The 15556-nt window shown below is 51.0% G+C and overlaps 1 protein-coding gene and 1 long non-coding RNA gene across 2 annotated transcripts in view; one reads left to right on the forward strand and one right to left on the reverse strand.

Moving 5' to 3' along the window:
* The window catches only part of LOC147729593 (uncharacterized), a 62606-nt gene extending 59835 nt beyond the window's left edge, over window positions 1-2771 (reverse strand). The window contains exon 1 of the long non-coding RNA XR_015308334.1: window positions 2682-2771. This is a non-coding gene — a long non-coding RNA (uncharacterized LOC147729593). The remainder of the gene's footprint in view (window positions 1-2681) is intronic.
* The window catches only part of IGFBP5 (insulin like growth factor binding protein 5), a 36492-nt gene continuing 22099 nt past the window's right edge, over window positions 1164-15556 (forward strand). The window contains exon 1 of the mRNA XM_086954488.1: window positions 1164-2623. Coding sequence (XP_086810614.1) covers window positions 2296-2623 — 328 coding nt within the window. The 5' untranslated portion in view covers window positions 1164-2295. The remainder of the gene's footprint in view (window positions 2624-15556) is intronic.

Genomic DNA, 15556 nt, shown 5'->3' on the forward strand with positions numbered 1-15556 from the left:
CGCTCGTCCTATTCAGCGGTCCAGCCTGCAGTGCACACTGGCAGAAAGTCTGAGTTAATTGCGTCTGCGGCCGCCTCCCCCACCCTCCCAGCTGCGGATACTTTGTTGCAGCTTTTTCCTTTCCCCACTTCCCCTGAACCCAACACCCCCCACAACCCTAATGGTTACAGAGTTTACAGAGTTTTTTTTCTCAGTCTCCGTTGCCTCATACTTTTTTTATCGGACGAGTCTGACAGGCTCAAGTACCCCTTTTACGTACAACCCGTTATCCCCCTCCCTCTCCCCCAACCACACTTTTGAAGCTCGGGGTACTGCCATCTCCCGATCTGCAGAGTCACATTTCCCCTCTCGTAGCATGCCTACCTGGCCCAAAGAAGCTGCCTCCCCCCTCCCCCAAACTCTATTCCAGAAAGAAACAGGTTATAGGCAAGACTCGTGTTTTCTCGCTGCCTACGGGACCAGCCTCCTACAAGCTTCCTTTAGCGTGTTAGCATTAAGGGCGCTCCTACCTTGCACGCTCCTTATTGAATATTCGCACCTGCGATCTCCCTTTCTCCTGCACTCTATATGCAAACACGTTGCCATTGCAAGCTTCCTTTTGTTGGCACTCGCTGGTAAAAGCTTTCCTGTTGCAAGCGTCAAATTCCTTACACTCTGGTTGGCTGTTGCAAGTTTTACTTTGCTTGCACTCGCTGATTGAAAGCTTGCCTGCTGCAAGCTTGCACTCTCTGGTCGAAAGCCTTAAGTGGGGCAGGTTTGCTTGCACTCTCCGATTGAAAGCTTGTCTGGTGCACGCTCGCTTGCACTCTTGTTGAAAGCTTAGCTACTGGAAACTTCATTACTCCTGCGCTCTACCACACACGTCCCTAATCTCGCTGCACAGTGGTGCCAGACTACTGCAAGCTTCCATCCACACGCAGGCTCTCCTGCACACCAACGCACTGACCACCCCAAACCCTTGGTCGCAACACCCGATACTCCACTCGGGAGGATAGTGCTTTAAACGGACTCGGGGCGGCGACGAGCGCCTGCTCTGCCAGAACCCTAGGACGCGGGCTGGCTGATGCTGAAGGTGGTGGGGGAAGAGCGGCGGGGAGGTGCCCCAGCCCCCACTTGTTTGAATGTGCACTGATATCGCCCTGGTTACTGCAGGCATCCAGAGAAGGGGGGTGTCACTCACAGCTCAGATTGCATCTGAGCTCGGAGGGCTGGCAGACAGCCAGGGCCAGTGTATTTAAGAAAGACAGCCCAAGCTCTGCAGCCAGCAGTCTCTGCAGGACCTTTTCCAGGGGGAAGAGCGCCTCTGAGCACCTCGCTCGCACCAGAGACACGTCCTGCTATTCTTATTTTCACAGCAGCGATTTTTGCAAAAACGAGTGAATTTTTTTCCACGACGAATTTTCATTTTCGACATCTCTGCAAAAGGCTTAGAGGAAAAACTGCGCACTTTGTTGTGTGCGTCAGAAAGTTTTGCTGCAGACCTTCCGTGCCGTTTCCAAACGAGACAGCTTTGGGAATTAAGAAGTTATTCTGCGACTCCTGAACGTGCAAATCAGGTGGATTTGTTCATTGCCTGGACATTATAAGTGTTGGAGGGGGCTTCTGCCTCAAAATCAAAGACTAGAAATAAAGAAACCAAGGCTTTTCGACCCCACCACCTAGTGCAACCTGTTGCGGAGGGCACCGCTGCGGCAGGGACAAGCGACGAGACATTGTGTGGTTGACCCACGCAGCAGTGTTGGGGCAACAAGAGACAGGATTTCTGCATACAGCGCCCCATGGACTCTCGTTCTAAGAGCACGTTTGAAGTCTTCTGGCGGTGCATGAGGTCGCCTGTAAACTTTGTGGGGTGCAAAGCACCAAGAGCGCCTTGAAGACCGCACACAGGCACTACCCATATGTGACCCTGCTTAAGGCTCCTCTGGGCAGCTGTTGGCCTTCTGACAGCAGGGAGTCTCTTTAAAACATTCAGCACACTTTTTCGGGGTACATAAGGTTCGGGCTTTTCTGCACAGAGTATTCAGGGAACAGGGGGACAGGGACACACAAAAAAAGAAACTGCACGTCCAGGGGTCTCTTCTGAGCTAAGGGCTCCAGTTAGAATACTGTGGAGTAACATTCTTGGGGTACATTACATATTTCTAACTTTTGGGGGCGCAGTTCCCTCAGTTCTTTGGGGGTAGGTCTTTATTTATTGGGGTGCATTTCGCTCAGCTCTTGGGCTCAGATCTCGCTTGGCATTCATCTGTCGGTGTGCACTTCCCCCCACCTCACGCTGCACCCCGGGCCGCAGCCATGCTGCCGGGACTCTGCCTGCTGCTCTCCCTGACCGTGGGCCTGTGCCGGGCCCTGGGCTCCTTCGTGCACTGCGAGCAGTGTGACGACAAGGCCCTGTCCATGTGCCCGCCCACCCCCAACGCCTGCGAGCTGGTGAAGGAGCCGGGCTGCGGCTGCTGCCTGACCTGCGCCCTGGCCGAGGGCCAAGCCTGCGGGGTCTACACGGAGCGCTGCGCCCAGGGCCTGCGCTGCCTGCCCCGCCAGGGCGAGGACAAGCCCCTGCACGCCATGCTGCACGGCCGAGGAGCCTGTCTGCCCGAGAAGAGCTACCGGGAGGCCACCAAGGGTGAGTGACGGCCCCGCCGGGCCAGCGAGCGCCGCTGCGACTGAAGCGAACGCCTCACCAGGGTGCGCGTGGCGTCATCGCGTTGGGTGCGACCTCATCGCTGTGCTTGATTCTGACGTGCTGCTTCTCCTGCCTGCCCCAGTCCGACTGGCTAAACAAAGCGCCTCAGCTGCGCTGTGTACGCGTGCCGTCATCGCGCTGGGTGAGACGTCACGACCGTTGTGGAAGCGGACGTGCTTGGCTGCCCTAGTGCGAATGACTGCCTAAAAACAAAGCAGCGCCTGGCCAGGCTGCGCTGTGAGCGTGGCGTCATTGCGTTGGGTGTGACGTCACGCGCTGTGCGTTAAAGCGTGCCACGCTGTTGTCTGAATGTAATATTGTGAGAGGCGATGCTGTGTGCGTAACAAAACTCCTGTGCGTTACGCTCTTCCCCAGCGCTGTGTGAGCGTGACGTCACTGCGTTGGGGTGACGTCACGCGCAGGGTTGCTCTGTCTGATTTTGAGGTACGCGCCACTGTGCTAAGTCTAGCGCTAGTGCAGTACCCTCCTCCCCAGCGTTTTACAAGCGTTACGTCACGCGCAGGGTTGCTACGACAGAGTTTGAGCGACGCGCCACTGTGCTAAGGACAGCGCCTAGGGCAGTACCCTCCTTCCAAGCGCTGTGCAAGCGTGACGTCACAGGCGTTGGGCGTGACATCACGCACAGGGATGCTCTGACTGTGAGTTTGAGATGCGTCACTGTGCTAAACACAGCGCCTTCTGCACTACTCACCTCTCCAGCGCAGAGCGAGCTTAACTTCCGTGCGCTGGGTGTGACGTCACTACCGTGCGATAAACACAGAAGGCGCGAGGTATGCCTAGGCAGTGTATGGTATCAATCCCGTGTGTTAAACATTGTTTCTATTCCCTGTGTGCCACTGTCTCACCCTGTGCTCGTTACCAAATGTCCTGCGTGTGACCTTCTGCCTGTTTTGTCTCCATCCCTGACCCTCAAGTTCTTACATATTCCAGAAATTAATTCCGCTACAAGTCACACATCCCAACAGGCGGGGATCTCTCTACCTTAAAAGTAAACAATGGCTTCTTTTTTTACTTGTCTCCGGTCTAAAACTGCTTCTGCTTCACTAGAATTAATTGTGGAAAATATATTCCTCCGATTTTTGGGGGGAAAATTCCCCACTTTCCTGTTATAAAATGTTGGCATTCATGAAAAGTCCAAAACACCAAGCAATGGTCTTTAGGAAGTGACGACTCCCTCACCCTTTCCTCTCAATCTTTAACTTCGCCCTTCCCTGTTACACACACCCCTATCTCCCTGAGAATTAAACACTGTCATTGCCCTGTGTCACATGCTGACATCTCAGCCCTCACCATTAACACCGTCCGTCTTCAACCTTCCCCCGTGTGAACACACGCCACAACCATCCCCATGAACATCTGGGCTACACAGAACGTGTTCATAAAGTGCAGCAAAGTGTTGTACTAATCTTGTGGTCACCGGGCACCTGTGCGCTTATCATACAGCGCTCCCTCCATTCTTGTACGTGCAAACTCCTCTGCTCTCCTTGTGCTAAATGTGGTTCGCCGTTTGTATCAGGACACACCTCTTACACAGTGCCCCATCGGAGTCCCTCTACAAGCAAAAACCTTCAATCTCGTGATAAAGTGCACCTCTGCAACAGCATGCTTGCAAAAAAAGCACGGTATTGCTGCTAAACCCTCAGTGTGTTATAGCAGTGTGTGTTGCACACATGGCACCCTTCTTGTGATGGCAGGGTGTGCTATTGTATTCTGACTGCCCTCGGTGTGATGTTAGCGTGCCCTGCCCCAGCATTGTATTGTATTTGCATCTACATAGCACTTACTATCCCTGGTGAGGCGTCGAATCGCTTTTTCGGCGAGTAGCACGCTACCCCGGAACCCCTAAAGGATTAGTAGTGAGTTGCTATAGTGAGATACCTGTGATGTGAGGGCAATGTGTGCTGCTGTGCCCTTCATATGATGGCAGTGTATGACAGTGTCTGCTGTACCCTTCATATGGTGGCAGTGTGTACCCTTCATATGATGGCAGTGTGTACCCTTCATATGCCAGTGTATGACAATGTCTCTGCTGTAGCCTCATGTCATGACAGTGTCTCTGCTGTACCCTTCATATGGTGGCAGTGTGTACCCTTCATATGATGGCAGTGTGTACCCTTCATATGCCAGTGTATGACAGTGTCTCTGCTGTAGCCTCATGTCATGACAGTGTCTCTGCTGTACCCTTCTTACGGTGGCAGTGTGTACCCTTCATATGATGGCAGTGTAAGACTGTCTGCTACTGCACCCCGGAGAACAGTGCATTAGCTTCTTGCCCGTGCACTTTACTTGGGGCAGTGGGCGTGTTCTACCCACCTGTACCCACCTTCTTTTTTACCCATCACCTGCACACACCTTTTTCTCTACCCACCTGTAAAACCCTTCTGGTCTACCCACCTGTACATAACTTATGTTTTATCCCCCCTGTACATGTCTTCTGCTCTACACACCTGTTCATGTCTTCTACTCTATCCACCTGTCCCACCTTCTGTTCTACCCACCTGCATAAACCTTCTGTTCTATCCTACCTATACCCACCTTCTGTTCTACCCACCTGGACACGCCTTCTGTTCTATTCCACCTAGACACGCCTTCTAGTCTACCCACCTGTACTCAGCTTCTGCTCTGCGCACCTGTACATGCCTTCTGGTCTATCCACCTGTATAAGCCTTACGTTCTATCCCATCTGTACAGGCCTTCTGTTCTTCCACATATTGACATGCCTTCTGTTCTGTCCCACCTGTACCCACCTTCTGTTCTTCCCTACCTATACCAACTTTCTGTTTTACCCACCTGTGTATGCCTCGTAGTCTACCCAACTGCACTCGCTCTCTGTTCTACCCACCTGTACTGTACTCACTTTCTGTTCTATCCCACCTGCACACACCTTTTTTTGTACCCACCTTTTGCCCTGCCCACCTGTCCACACCTATGACAGCCTGTCCCTCCCTAGATCCTCCCAGGGGCGCTCTGTTCAGCGAGACCTCCTATGATGCCAGCAGCTACTGTAGACCCCAAGAGTGTGCAGGAGTTATGGCACTAAATGACGTGCAGCCTCCCTTCTGGGTCCCTCGGTGTCGGAACCCTGCACACCCCTTCTCACTCTACGTAGGGATCCCTCAACCCCTAGTGGATTTCTTGCACTGTGCCCCTCAATCGCCGCGTATCTCTTGCACTGCACAGCGCCTCGAAACAAGTCACGTCTTCACCTCCTGCCCACTACCTCCGCGCTGCCAGTACCTCCTCAACAGTGCCACCCTGATCACCGCCAGCTAGCTCCGCCCTTACAGTGCCGCACAGAGATCGGTAAACACGTGGCACCCCTTGACCTCGAACAGTACCCTTGCCATGGCAGAAACAACGTGCACCCCCGTCTGGTACAATAAACAAGGTGCTCCCCTAACTCTCACACAGCACCCCCTCTGGTGCAGTTAAGCAAAGTGTGCCATTAGACAAGTTGCCCCCGCCGTCCTATCGCATTGTATCACTGGTGCTATTAAACCAGGCCCTTAGTTCCACACCTTTCGCAGTAAACCAGCCGCGTCCCGCGCGCTATTTCCCATGCAGGTCCTCGTCTGACGTCAGTCGCCGTGCCCCGCGCCCCCACAACTGACAGCTCGCGTGTGCTTCTTCCCAGGGACTGCTTTTGTCGGGTAAATACTGTGTGACTTGGATAGAACCGCAGTGAAGGGGTTAATACGCGTAAAGGGTTACTGAGAGAGGGGGTTATATCCTAAAACCCCTCCTACTTAGTAGCCAGACAATGTGAATTTTCAATTTTACCGAATTTAGTGGGGGCCATGTCAGGCCTTGGCCTGATAACTCAGTCGGCTGCGCGTCTGCTGCAGAGGTGTTTCTGGGGCTTATAAGTTTTGTCACATTCCTGCAGGTCCATCAGTGTTGTCAGGCGCACCTCTCCCTCCACTCCTGGGAGTCTCACAGGAGGACCAGAATCCTCCTTGATGCTGGCTTATCTCGCACATGTCACTGAAATGGGTAGTTACATCAAAAACACCAAGATTAAACTTTATGGACACATAATGGGGTGGGTAATATAAGCGGGCATTATCACAGTATACAACCGTCACAGTGTCTTAACTTTTAAAGGCAACCCCTGTTGGCCTCTCAGTTGAGGGGCAACAAAGCGAATGGGACTCAATCGGCATCTTTATCATGATTGGAAGTGGCAGGAAGTGTGCCGGCTGTGGCGTTCTGGGTGCAAGAAAACGAGGGAAATAGTGAGTTTCAAATTAATTGTAGGAATTGGATTTTGTAGTTAAGTGTGGTAAATTCGTCTTTATGTTGAAAACGCCGCAGCTGCACACAGTGCCTCTTTCCAGTAGCCCTGTCTAGGCCCCGCGGGCACGCCATTCTTGGCCCTGCTGCGAGTCTGCCTAAGTGCCAGGTGTGTGCTCTGCTGTGCTCAGACCTTCTTTTTCACCAATGAATGGGGGGCCCAGTAAAACGTGTTTCTTTTCCCAGAGGATGGCTCCTAGCAACCCGGGCCAGCACCAAAACTTTTGATGCCACGGCTGATTTGCATATGATTGGTTCTCTCCTTCCAAGCCTACTTTAATGACTCATTCGAGCTAAAAATGATGGAGCGGAATGCTGCCAGTGGATTGCCGACTAGTTATAAATCATTGATTCGTGCCTTTACAGCCATCATGTTTTTTGCTATCCCTTTGACATCTTTGTATACCCCGGAGGGCCAACTCAGCCGTTCATCTTTTCGCGGTACATACGCTACCATTGCTTTGATTCTTATTACGTGTTATCGCTAGGGCATTTTCTGTGTGCGCTGTAGTGAGTGCGACAGGCTTCTCGCTCCCTATAAGCCCTCGGATTTTTTTTTCACGTTTATGTATCTTTCTGAGAAGTTATAGGTTATAAATAACTTCGCGAAGCCACCGAATAAAAACAGTAGCTCTCTTTTTTCCCCATTTGCAGATTTTTTTCATTACTATTGATACTTATAGAAACAGGCAGGGCCGTGCTATGTTTAGCCCGAGGCATGGGGTGGGCTGCCTTGAAATCTGCTGTGTCAGCCGAGAGAACTGAGGCGGCTGCAGGCAGAGAGCTGCAGGGAGCTGCGAGCCCAGTCCCCCACCTCTCTTGTTCCCTTTCCCTAGGGTGACCAGACGTCCCCGTTTTCCCAGGACGGTCCCCGTTTTTTGAGAAGTGTCCCCGTGTCCCGACACTTTTCTCCAAGTGACTCAAATGTCCCCGTTTTCAACCAGTGTCCCAGGTAAACACAGAAATGTCCCTGTTTTTCATTGTTCAGGTAGAGCATGCCCACGCATGCTCTCTTTGCACTAGCATTTGCTAGCCTGTGATGTTTTATGGATTTTTGGCAAATATATGCTGTAGTCCTTACAAGTGTAAATGTAATAAGAAGTACTAATGCTGTGTGTAAAGGAGAGGGTTGCCAATAAAAGACCTCAGATTTGTTGTCTGTAATGCTTCATCTCGATCTGTGGAAGGAGCGGTCGTTGTTGTCCCTTTTCTATGTCTATGACAGCTGTCAAATAATCGTACTTTTATGTCGATGGTTACTGCAAACTGTAGTCCTACTTCTATGTCTATGACCGGTCCCTGTTTTTTGTTTTGAGAATCTGGTCACCCTACCTTTCCCTCCCCCCACACATTATGCCTCTCCTCCCCCCCCCCCCCCCGCCCACCATTCAGCTCTGCTATCTTTTATTGCCTGAGCCTGGACTTTTTTTTTTTTTTTTAGCTAACAGTGGTTTGAGTGTGGGTAGAAAGCAGGGTGGTGGGGGTCAGGTGTGCAGCTGTGACCTGCAGAATTGGGGTGAATTAGGGTCGGTGCAGAGGTTGCAGGGCAGAGGGCAAGGGTCATGGGACTACACAGCACTCTGCTTGCTGCATTTGGAGGGCAGTGTGTGTTATCTGAGACTTGAGCATAACATACAAGCCAGAGCAGCGGGGTTTTATGGGGTAGGGCGGGGGGAGGGGTTGTGCAGGCAGGAGCTGCGCACAGCCACGAGCAGGGAATGTTCACTATGGGTCGCCCTGGAAAACACAACTAGAATCTAGACCTCGCACACAAAAAAATCACATCTGAGTGAGTTGTCCAGGACTAACTCCAAGACCCCATATATTGGGAGTCAAAGGGGTGGCAGCAGAAAGGTGGGTTCGCGAGGTGCAGGCCTGAGAAACCGAGTGTCTCAATCTATACATTTATTTGCAACGTAAAGAACTCTTCCCCAAAAGTACAGCCAGCATGGCTGCGGAGACCACTGTGCACCCAGCTAGCTGAAGGGTGTGACAGCCGTAAGATAACTCTGGTGGTTGTTGCACTTGCTGCAGAGAGGTGTGTGCAGTCTAGCCACATGCTAGACTCATTTTAATGCAGCCTAGCGGGATAGCAGGCCTTCCGTAACCCACAGCGTGTGTCATGCAGGTCACAGATTTGTAGTTTATTTAGAAAGTTTGGTGGGTTAAATATTTTGTTTCGGGGATCTTTGCATTAGTTGCAGGCCACACGCTACAATCCCACAGATATCTCTAAGTGAGGTATTACCCCCCTCAGGGAGCAGTGTGCAAGCTACCAGGCGCAGATGTACAGCCTTGCTGTTTCTTTTTCAGTCTTTAATTACTCTAGGGTTGCTGGAAGGATAGCTTTGGGTAGTAATAAACACATTAATAAGTATTCTATATAGAGCTATTACTGTGATTGCCTCGGTACATCTGGCATTGTTACAGAGCGTGCATTGATTTCTCTTACAAACAAAGCTTGGAAAAGTCGAAAACCTGCCTCCAACTCACGTTTAAGCACTTGTGAAGTTGACAGCGAGCGGAGTATCTCTGTTCCCCGGGGGCACTGGTATCAAGGTGTCAGGCGCCAGCTGGCACGCGGCCAGGATGGGACTCGTGGCCCTTTAAGAGAGGGGCCCGTGTTGGGCCCAGCTGAAGCTGGCTTTAAGAGACCCCCAAGCCATGCAGTCGACGCAAACGCACCAAGGGCCCTATTCACAATTACCAAATTTGATAGCAAATGTAAGCTTGTGACTAAATTTACCTTTGTATGTCTGCCAGGATTTCATAAAGGAATGTGTGGCAGGCGTCAGGCACTTTACGCGTGCCAAGTTCACAGGCACGGCTGCGGCATTCCCCCCCCACCCTGTAAATCCCGTTCAAGGGGCGCGAAAGAGGGCACCCCAAAACATGGCGAACACTAGAATGGCATCTCCTGGGCTTCTGAGGAGCAGATTCCACTTGCGCCTTGAACTGGTCGTTGCTGGCCACTGCAACCACTCAGTGGTTACATTTTACGAGCAGAAATGCGCGAATTTGTTATTTCATTCTCCTGCGTCCAAAATCCATATGCTGCAACTACAGGTCATGAAAGCCCCAAGAGGTTAAAGTCGCCACTTCGTCTTCTCTTTCTGTTAACCCAGTAAACTGAAAAGGCCACAGGAAGGCGGCCAATCCCTGCGCCCAGAAGCGGCCTATGGCAGCTTGTGGCACCTTTATAAAATTACCTAATTAATAAAAAAGCGTTGCCTCACCCCCTCTGAGGCTCTGTTATGGTGTGTCTCGGGCTCCCCCTAGTGTCCGCCATCTGCATCTGACACGCGGAACCGCTAGAACTCACGTTTTTTTTCTTCTCTTCGCACCCCTCCCCCACACCCGATTTTATCCCGAAGCCATCATGCTCATATCATTGCAAAGCCTGTGCAATGAGGACGTTTAGATTAAAGCATGTAAATATGGTAAAGTAACACAGGTTAATGCACCCACTGCATAGACCTGTGCAGACATAGCTTAATTTGTAAAGCAATAAGTGCCAGGGCCCTTGTCAGGAGGCCTTTGCACCTTGCACCATCCATTGCCCCTGCCGGAGCTGTCAAAGACAGTATCAACACAAATACTAACACACTCCTACAAGTGTGACAATTCAGACTATTCCAGGCCTCCAAACCCCTCGCTAGTGCTGCCGTCAGCCGACGCGGCCCTGCCCATTTTGCACAAGTGCCGCATTGCCGCAAAATCGCGGCCGCAGCAAAGGGGTTAATAAACAACTGCTGTTGTGCTCATACAAATGCAGCGATTGATTGATATTTAAATTCGATTGACAGCGCCACCATGTGGTAGAATGTTGGAAGTGCCAATGTTGACAACTAAGTGCCGAGCACTGGAAACCACCGCCCCCAAAATAAGCACTGCTGTGCACTCGAACTGCCAGCTATAAACATTGTAAAAGAAGCGGAATTAAAATTAAACATTAACAGTGTATATAGACCAAACATGGAAACAGCAAACAATTACTGCGGCTATTTGATAAATTAGTCAATGAAATAAAACACTGTAGAATGTAGAATAACACAGAATATATGTGCACTTTGGTCTGTAGGAAACTGTTCAAGCTTGATTCCCAGAAAATGGAGAGTGTGTCCTGTCTAAACATCAAAAGCAGTGAGCAGTAGAAGGGTAACATCCACCCTCTGCATCTGGTAGGCAGCCTTGAAGTCACTGCACATAAAACCTTTGGAAACTTTTACATTTACTTCTACACCCTGCACATAAACAATCGCCCCTGCAGCGCAGGCACCCTTGTAACATGGCGGAAGGGTGTCTGCGCTGGCGCTAGACAGCTTTATTTGCACCAGTGCTAGGGGAAACACAGGGGTGCAACATACGGAGCATCCCTGTGGTTAAAAAAAAATGTCAGAGTGCGGCGTTACCTATCTTGGCCTAGCACCGCGCTCCGACATTTATCTGAAAATATGCCCCTAAGAGTTCTGCCTGCCTTCCAGCAGAGCTTTCTCATACCATGTGTTTTCATTTATGCTAAACAGTCTCATATTAACCTTAAAGAGTGCACTTAGGCACTAGAGTGGCCTCGAGGCACTAACATTCAGTGCTTAATCCAATTTAAGGGCAACGGCAATACTCAAGGTGGAAAACTGACCACACCAGATTGAAATCCCTCCCTCCCCATCCCCCACGGATCTGGTTAAAACCCATAATATTGCTAGTGATTTGCCCAGAATCACAGGGTGTTGTAAAGAGGCCGGGCCGCGGCTCCCTGCTCGGCCACAGCCCTCTTTTTTAACCCAGCTTCAGTGCTCTTTGTTACTTTGCTAGTATTGCACACCTTGCCTCCATTAGGCAGCTGGGGTTCTCTTGCTTCCTGTTAATTCATATCATGTGTGACACTTCTGCAGTCCTGCCTCCTGGCCAGCAGCACCCCATTTCTGGCAGATGTGGCTCTCGTCACCCCGCACCAGACCTGGCTCGATCTGTGTTTACCCCAGGGCTGCCCAGGCACTCCCAGTGTAAACATGGGAAGGCCAGAACAAACAGAGCTCAGGGCCTAGCCCTGGGGTCAACAGGTGACTCGACAACATCTGTACTCTCTCCCAGTGCCCCCAAGCTGTGCGTTCGTTTCTGCCAGACAAGTGGGGCTGGGAAAAGGAGAGGGTGGGGGGCTGTTTATCAACGTGCACCCTTTTCCATTCTTGTAGAGGCCCACAGTACTGCTTTAGAGCATTGGTTTCAAGTAACAGAAGGTATGCACTTAACTGAACATTATTTTTTTTATGCTTCCGCCCAAAAAAACAATGATTTATAAAAGGAAAGCCCACGAATGATAATCTAGGGCTCCGTGTTCGAAGTTGCAAAAAAGCATTGGCAGTCGCAAGCTGGCTGGCGTGTGGCCTGGGCTTGCTTTTTATCATGCGACCTACGCACAAAGAGGACGCAGTGCAGACTATGAAGTCTATGGAGTTTGCAAAATCTCCTTCCTACTGTAAATTAATAAGGCTGCAGGCATTCTTCGACCCGCTTCCCCATGAATGCCTTCGAACTCAGGGATGGAGGCCTGCAAGGGACAGTGTGGAATTGCTTCCCGAGTTCCAAGTGTCTTTTTAAAGCAGCCCACATTCCTTAAAGGAACACAGGCTGCTCTTAAAGACAAATGTTGACTTGGAGAGCATGATGGTGGGTGTGGGGAGGCGAGCAGCCATTGGTCCTCAGCTCACCGTCTATTCCCCTTGAGGCTGCCAGACATCATTCCCAGAGGGAAAGCTGTCCTTTTTGAGGCAGCTTCTCGTCTGCTGAATATTTGTCACCTCAGTCATCGGCTCGGTGGGAGGCAACAGCGGTGACGTATCAGTGAGACGGTATCACGAATGCAGACATTTGCGATTCAAATAGAGGAGACGAACGCCGCTTTCATGCCGTTTCCTACTTATGATTCGAAAAAAATGCACATCCTAGTTGCAAGTCAGAAAGGCTTTTCTGTGCATTACTAAAAGGTATTTTGCAGTCACCAACACCTGTATTTTTTCTTGCTTTTTGCAGGTGTTGGGAAAAAATACTTATAGGTTGGGCCTCCAGTGGCTTATTGCTGCTCGAGTGACTGGGTGCTCAAACCTGCCATTATTCACCAGGAGTAAAGGGCCAGGAAAACACTGGCACGTGCGGAAACCACCCTAAATGGAAAACTGATGTGGGTGCACAGGTCAGCAAAACAGGTTTAGTGCCCCACCATCATACATTCAAGTCAGGACTATTGGCTTTGTCAATGGTTGTTTGTTGCGTAAGATAAATAAGTAGCAACTATTGCTTGTTATATATAATATTGAAAAAAGCTTCCACTTGAAGCCCTGGTGACACCACAACCATGTTGCTGCTCCTGCGTTTCAAAAATAGAAGAGAAATCCAGAGAGAAAATGACTCTCTTTAGAGGATTTCCCTTCCCCTACAACACTCACCTGGCATGACGTCATGCCTTCACTTCTCCACTAGTGAGCAGTGTGATCAGCGCACATGGATGTGCCTGTGGTCACTGCAGTTTGAAAAAAAAGGACCGCCTGTGCCAAGTCACAAAACAGAGCCCGATAGAGACCCGTTTTGAGGCCCCCTTTAAAAAACTGCCGGTGCTCGAAACCAGTTAGACCTGGCCTACTTAAAGCCCTGATTACCAGGCAGGGAAACATCCCCAAGTTCAGGAAGACTTGAAAACTGAGGTTTGTAGGCCAGTCTTGAGCATCCGCTGCCCTAGGCATGCTGGGGCGATTGGTCGCCACTTGTGACAGAAGTGAAACTACAAGTCCTAGCATGCATAGAGCTGCTAACTGAGATACAGGACCCTCGCCCCCCGAAACCACCTGGAGGGAGCCTCGATGTCCAGGCTTCCTCGCGCTGGACCTTGCATCTGCCCCTCCTCGACAGGCCCAGGGCCTCTCCAAGCCAGGACTCCTGCGGTGGACAGGGAGGAAGCGGCGGCCGGCCGGCCAGGGGTAAACCAGCAGAGGAAGGCGCTGTACCCAGGGGTCATAGCGGCTGTGACTCCAGCTGCGCAGGTGCTTGGGGTCAGGGCGGCTGTGACCCCAGGTGCGCGGCGTCACGGAGGCTGCGTCCCGCAGGTGCAAAGGCTCCGCGCCTTCCCATAAAACGGGATTTCCTTTTCCGAGTGGAAACATCCGGGGCTCGTTATAAATATTTTATGAGGCTGCGCTGCGGTGGACACCTACAGGAAGCGGGGCTTCCAAGGCTGGATGGAAACCTGTCGGGGCTCGGAGCGGGGCAGCGCCCTCCACCCGGAGGGACGGCTGCACCCGAGCCCGGCCAGAGCCTGTGTCTCCAGGTGTAACCACGGCCGAAGGGTGTTCACAAGATAGCTCAGAGGGTTAACACCACAACAACCTCTAGCTCCCCATATGGTAACACGCCCTTTAATAAGACCTTAAGGCTACTCGTGTGCCATGAGTAGACGAGCACATCACTTGCTTACCAGAGACAGGAGTAGATGAACAGCAACGCTTGCATCCTCGAGGCATGAGCACATATACAACAACGCCTGCATCCTCAAGGCACGAGTGGGAGTACAACATCACATTCATCCTCAAGGCATGATGAGTACATCACTTGCATCCTCACCCTTTTTTACCCCTCGACCGCCTGACCCCCACCCCCCCCCCCCCCCTCCCCTCCAGTGACTCCGACACAGGCAGACATCAGTCTGTGCTCCCGCAGTATACTTATAGTTTTGCTTTTTCCCATCATAACTGCAAAACTTTCATTTAGTTGAATTTAAAGGGGAAAACCAGACCTGGGGTATTTCTCCCAGAAACGCAGCAGCCCATTCACACTTGTCCCAGGTTTAGATACTGATCTAATGTGCTTGAATTAATACACCACAAATGCTCTCAAAATCAGGAATCTAATATTCACCACCTGTTTCCATCAGCTCCTTGTGTGATGCTTGCATGGCAGATCTCAGGGGCGAACAACATGAGGGCTGGCTTCTCCCATATCGGAAAATGCGCCCAGGCATACCCGTGCTGACCCTTCATTTTTATGACAACACTGGTAGAGCAAAAATAGCATATCTTGGAACATCTCAACTCGTTGGCTCGCGCCCCCGACCGCTCTACAGATGCCAGCCTGCATTGTGCAGGTGTGATGTTGGCTGCTGACTACTATAGTTGGCACTTGCAGAGGTGTGCAGGTATGTTGTACGTGCTGTCAATATGACGTGCCCGCATAACCCTGTGAGCATCAAGTGCAACAGTCAGCAAATTCAGCTGGCTCTACATTGGATGTGTCTGATATCTTCAAGCAGTTGATGTTCCAACTCACTAGCCCGTCCCCTCCGCCATAGTTTAGACACATAATTAGTTAGGAAAGATGATTCACCTTCCTGAACTGCCCATGTTCCTCCTGATGACCCCTGCTTTGTCTTCAGTTGTTATTTCCATTTAAACTGTTAGGACTTCTTTGTGCTGTCTCATGTATTTTTGAAGAGACAGACTTGAGGCGTTTATTTGAGGTTGCCAGAGAGAACAGTCTGGGCATAGGATGTTCGCCACTTGATTTGTCTAT

Source organism: Lissotriton vulgaris, chromosome 2_1 (genome assembly GCF_964263255.1).
Source record: "Lissotriton vulgaris chromosome 2_1, aLisVul1.2, whole genome shotgun sequence".
NCBI classification, from domain to species: Eukaryota; Metazoa; Chordata; class Amphibia; order Caudata; family Salamandridae; genus Lissotriton; species Lissotriton vulgaris.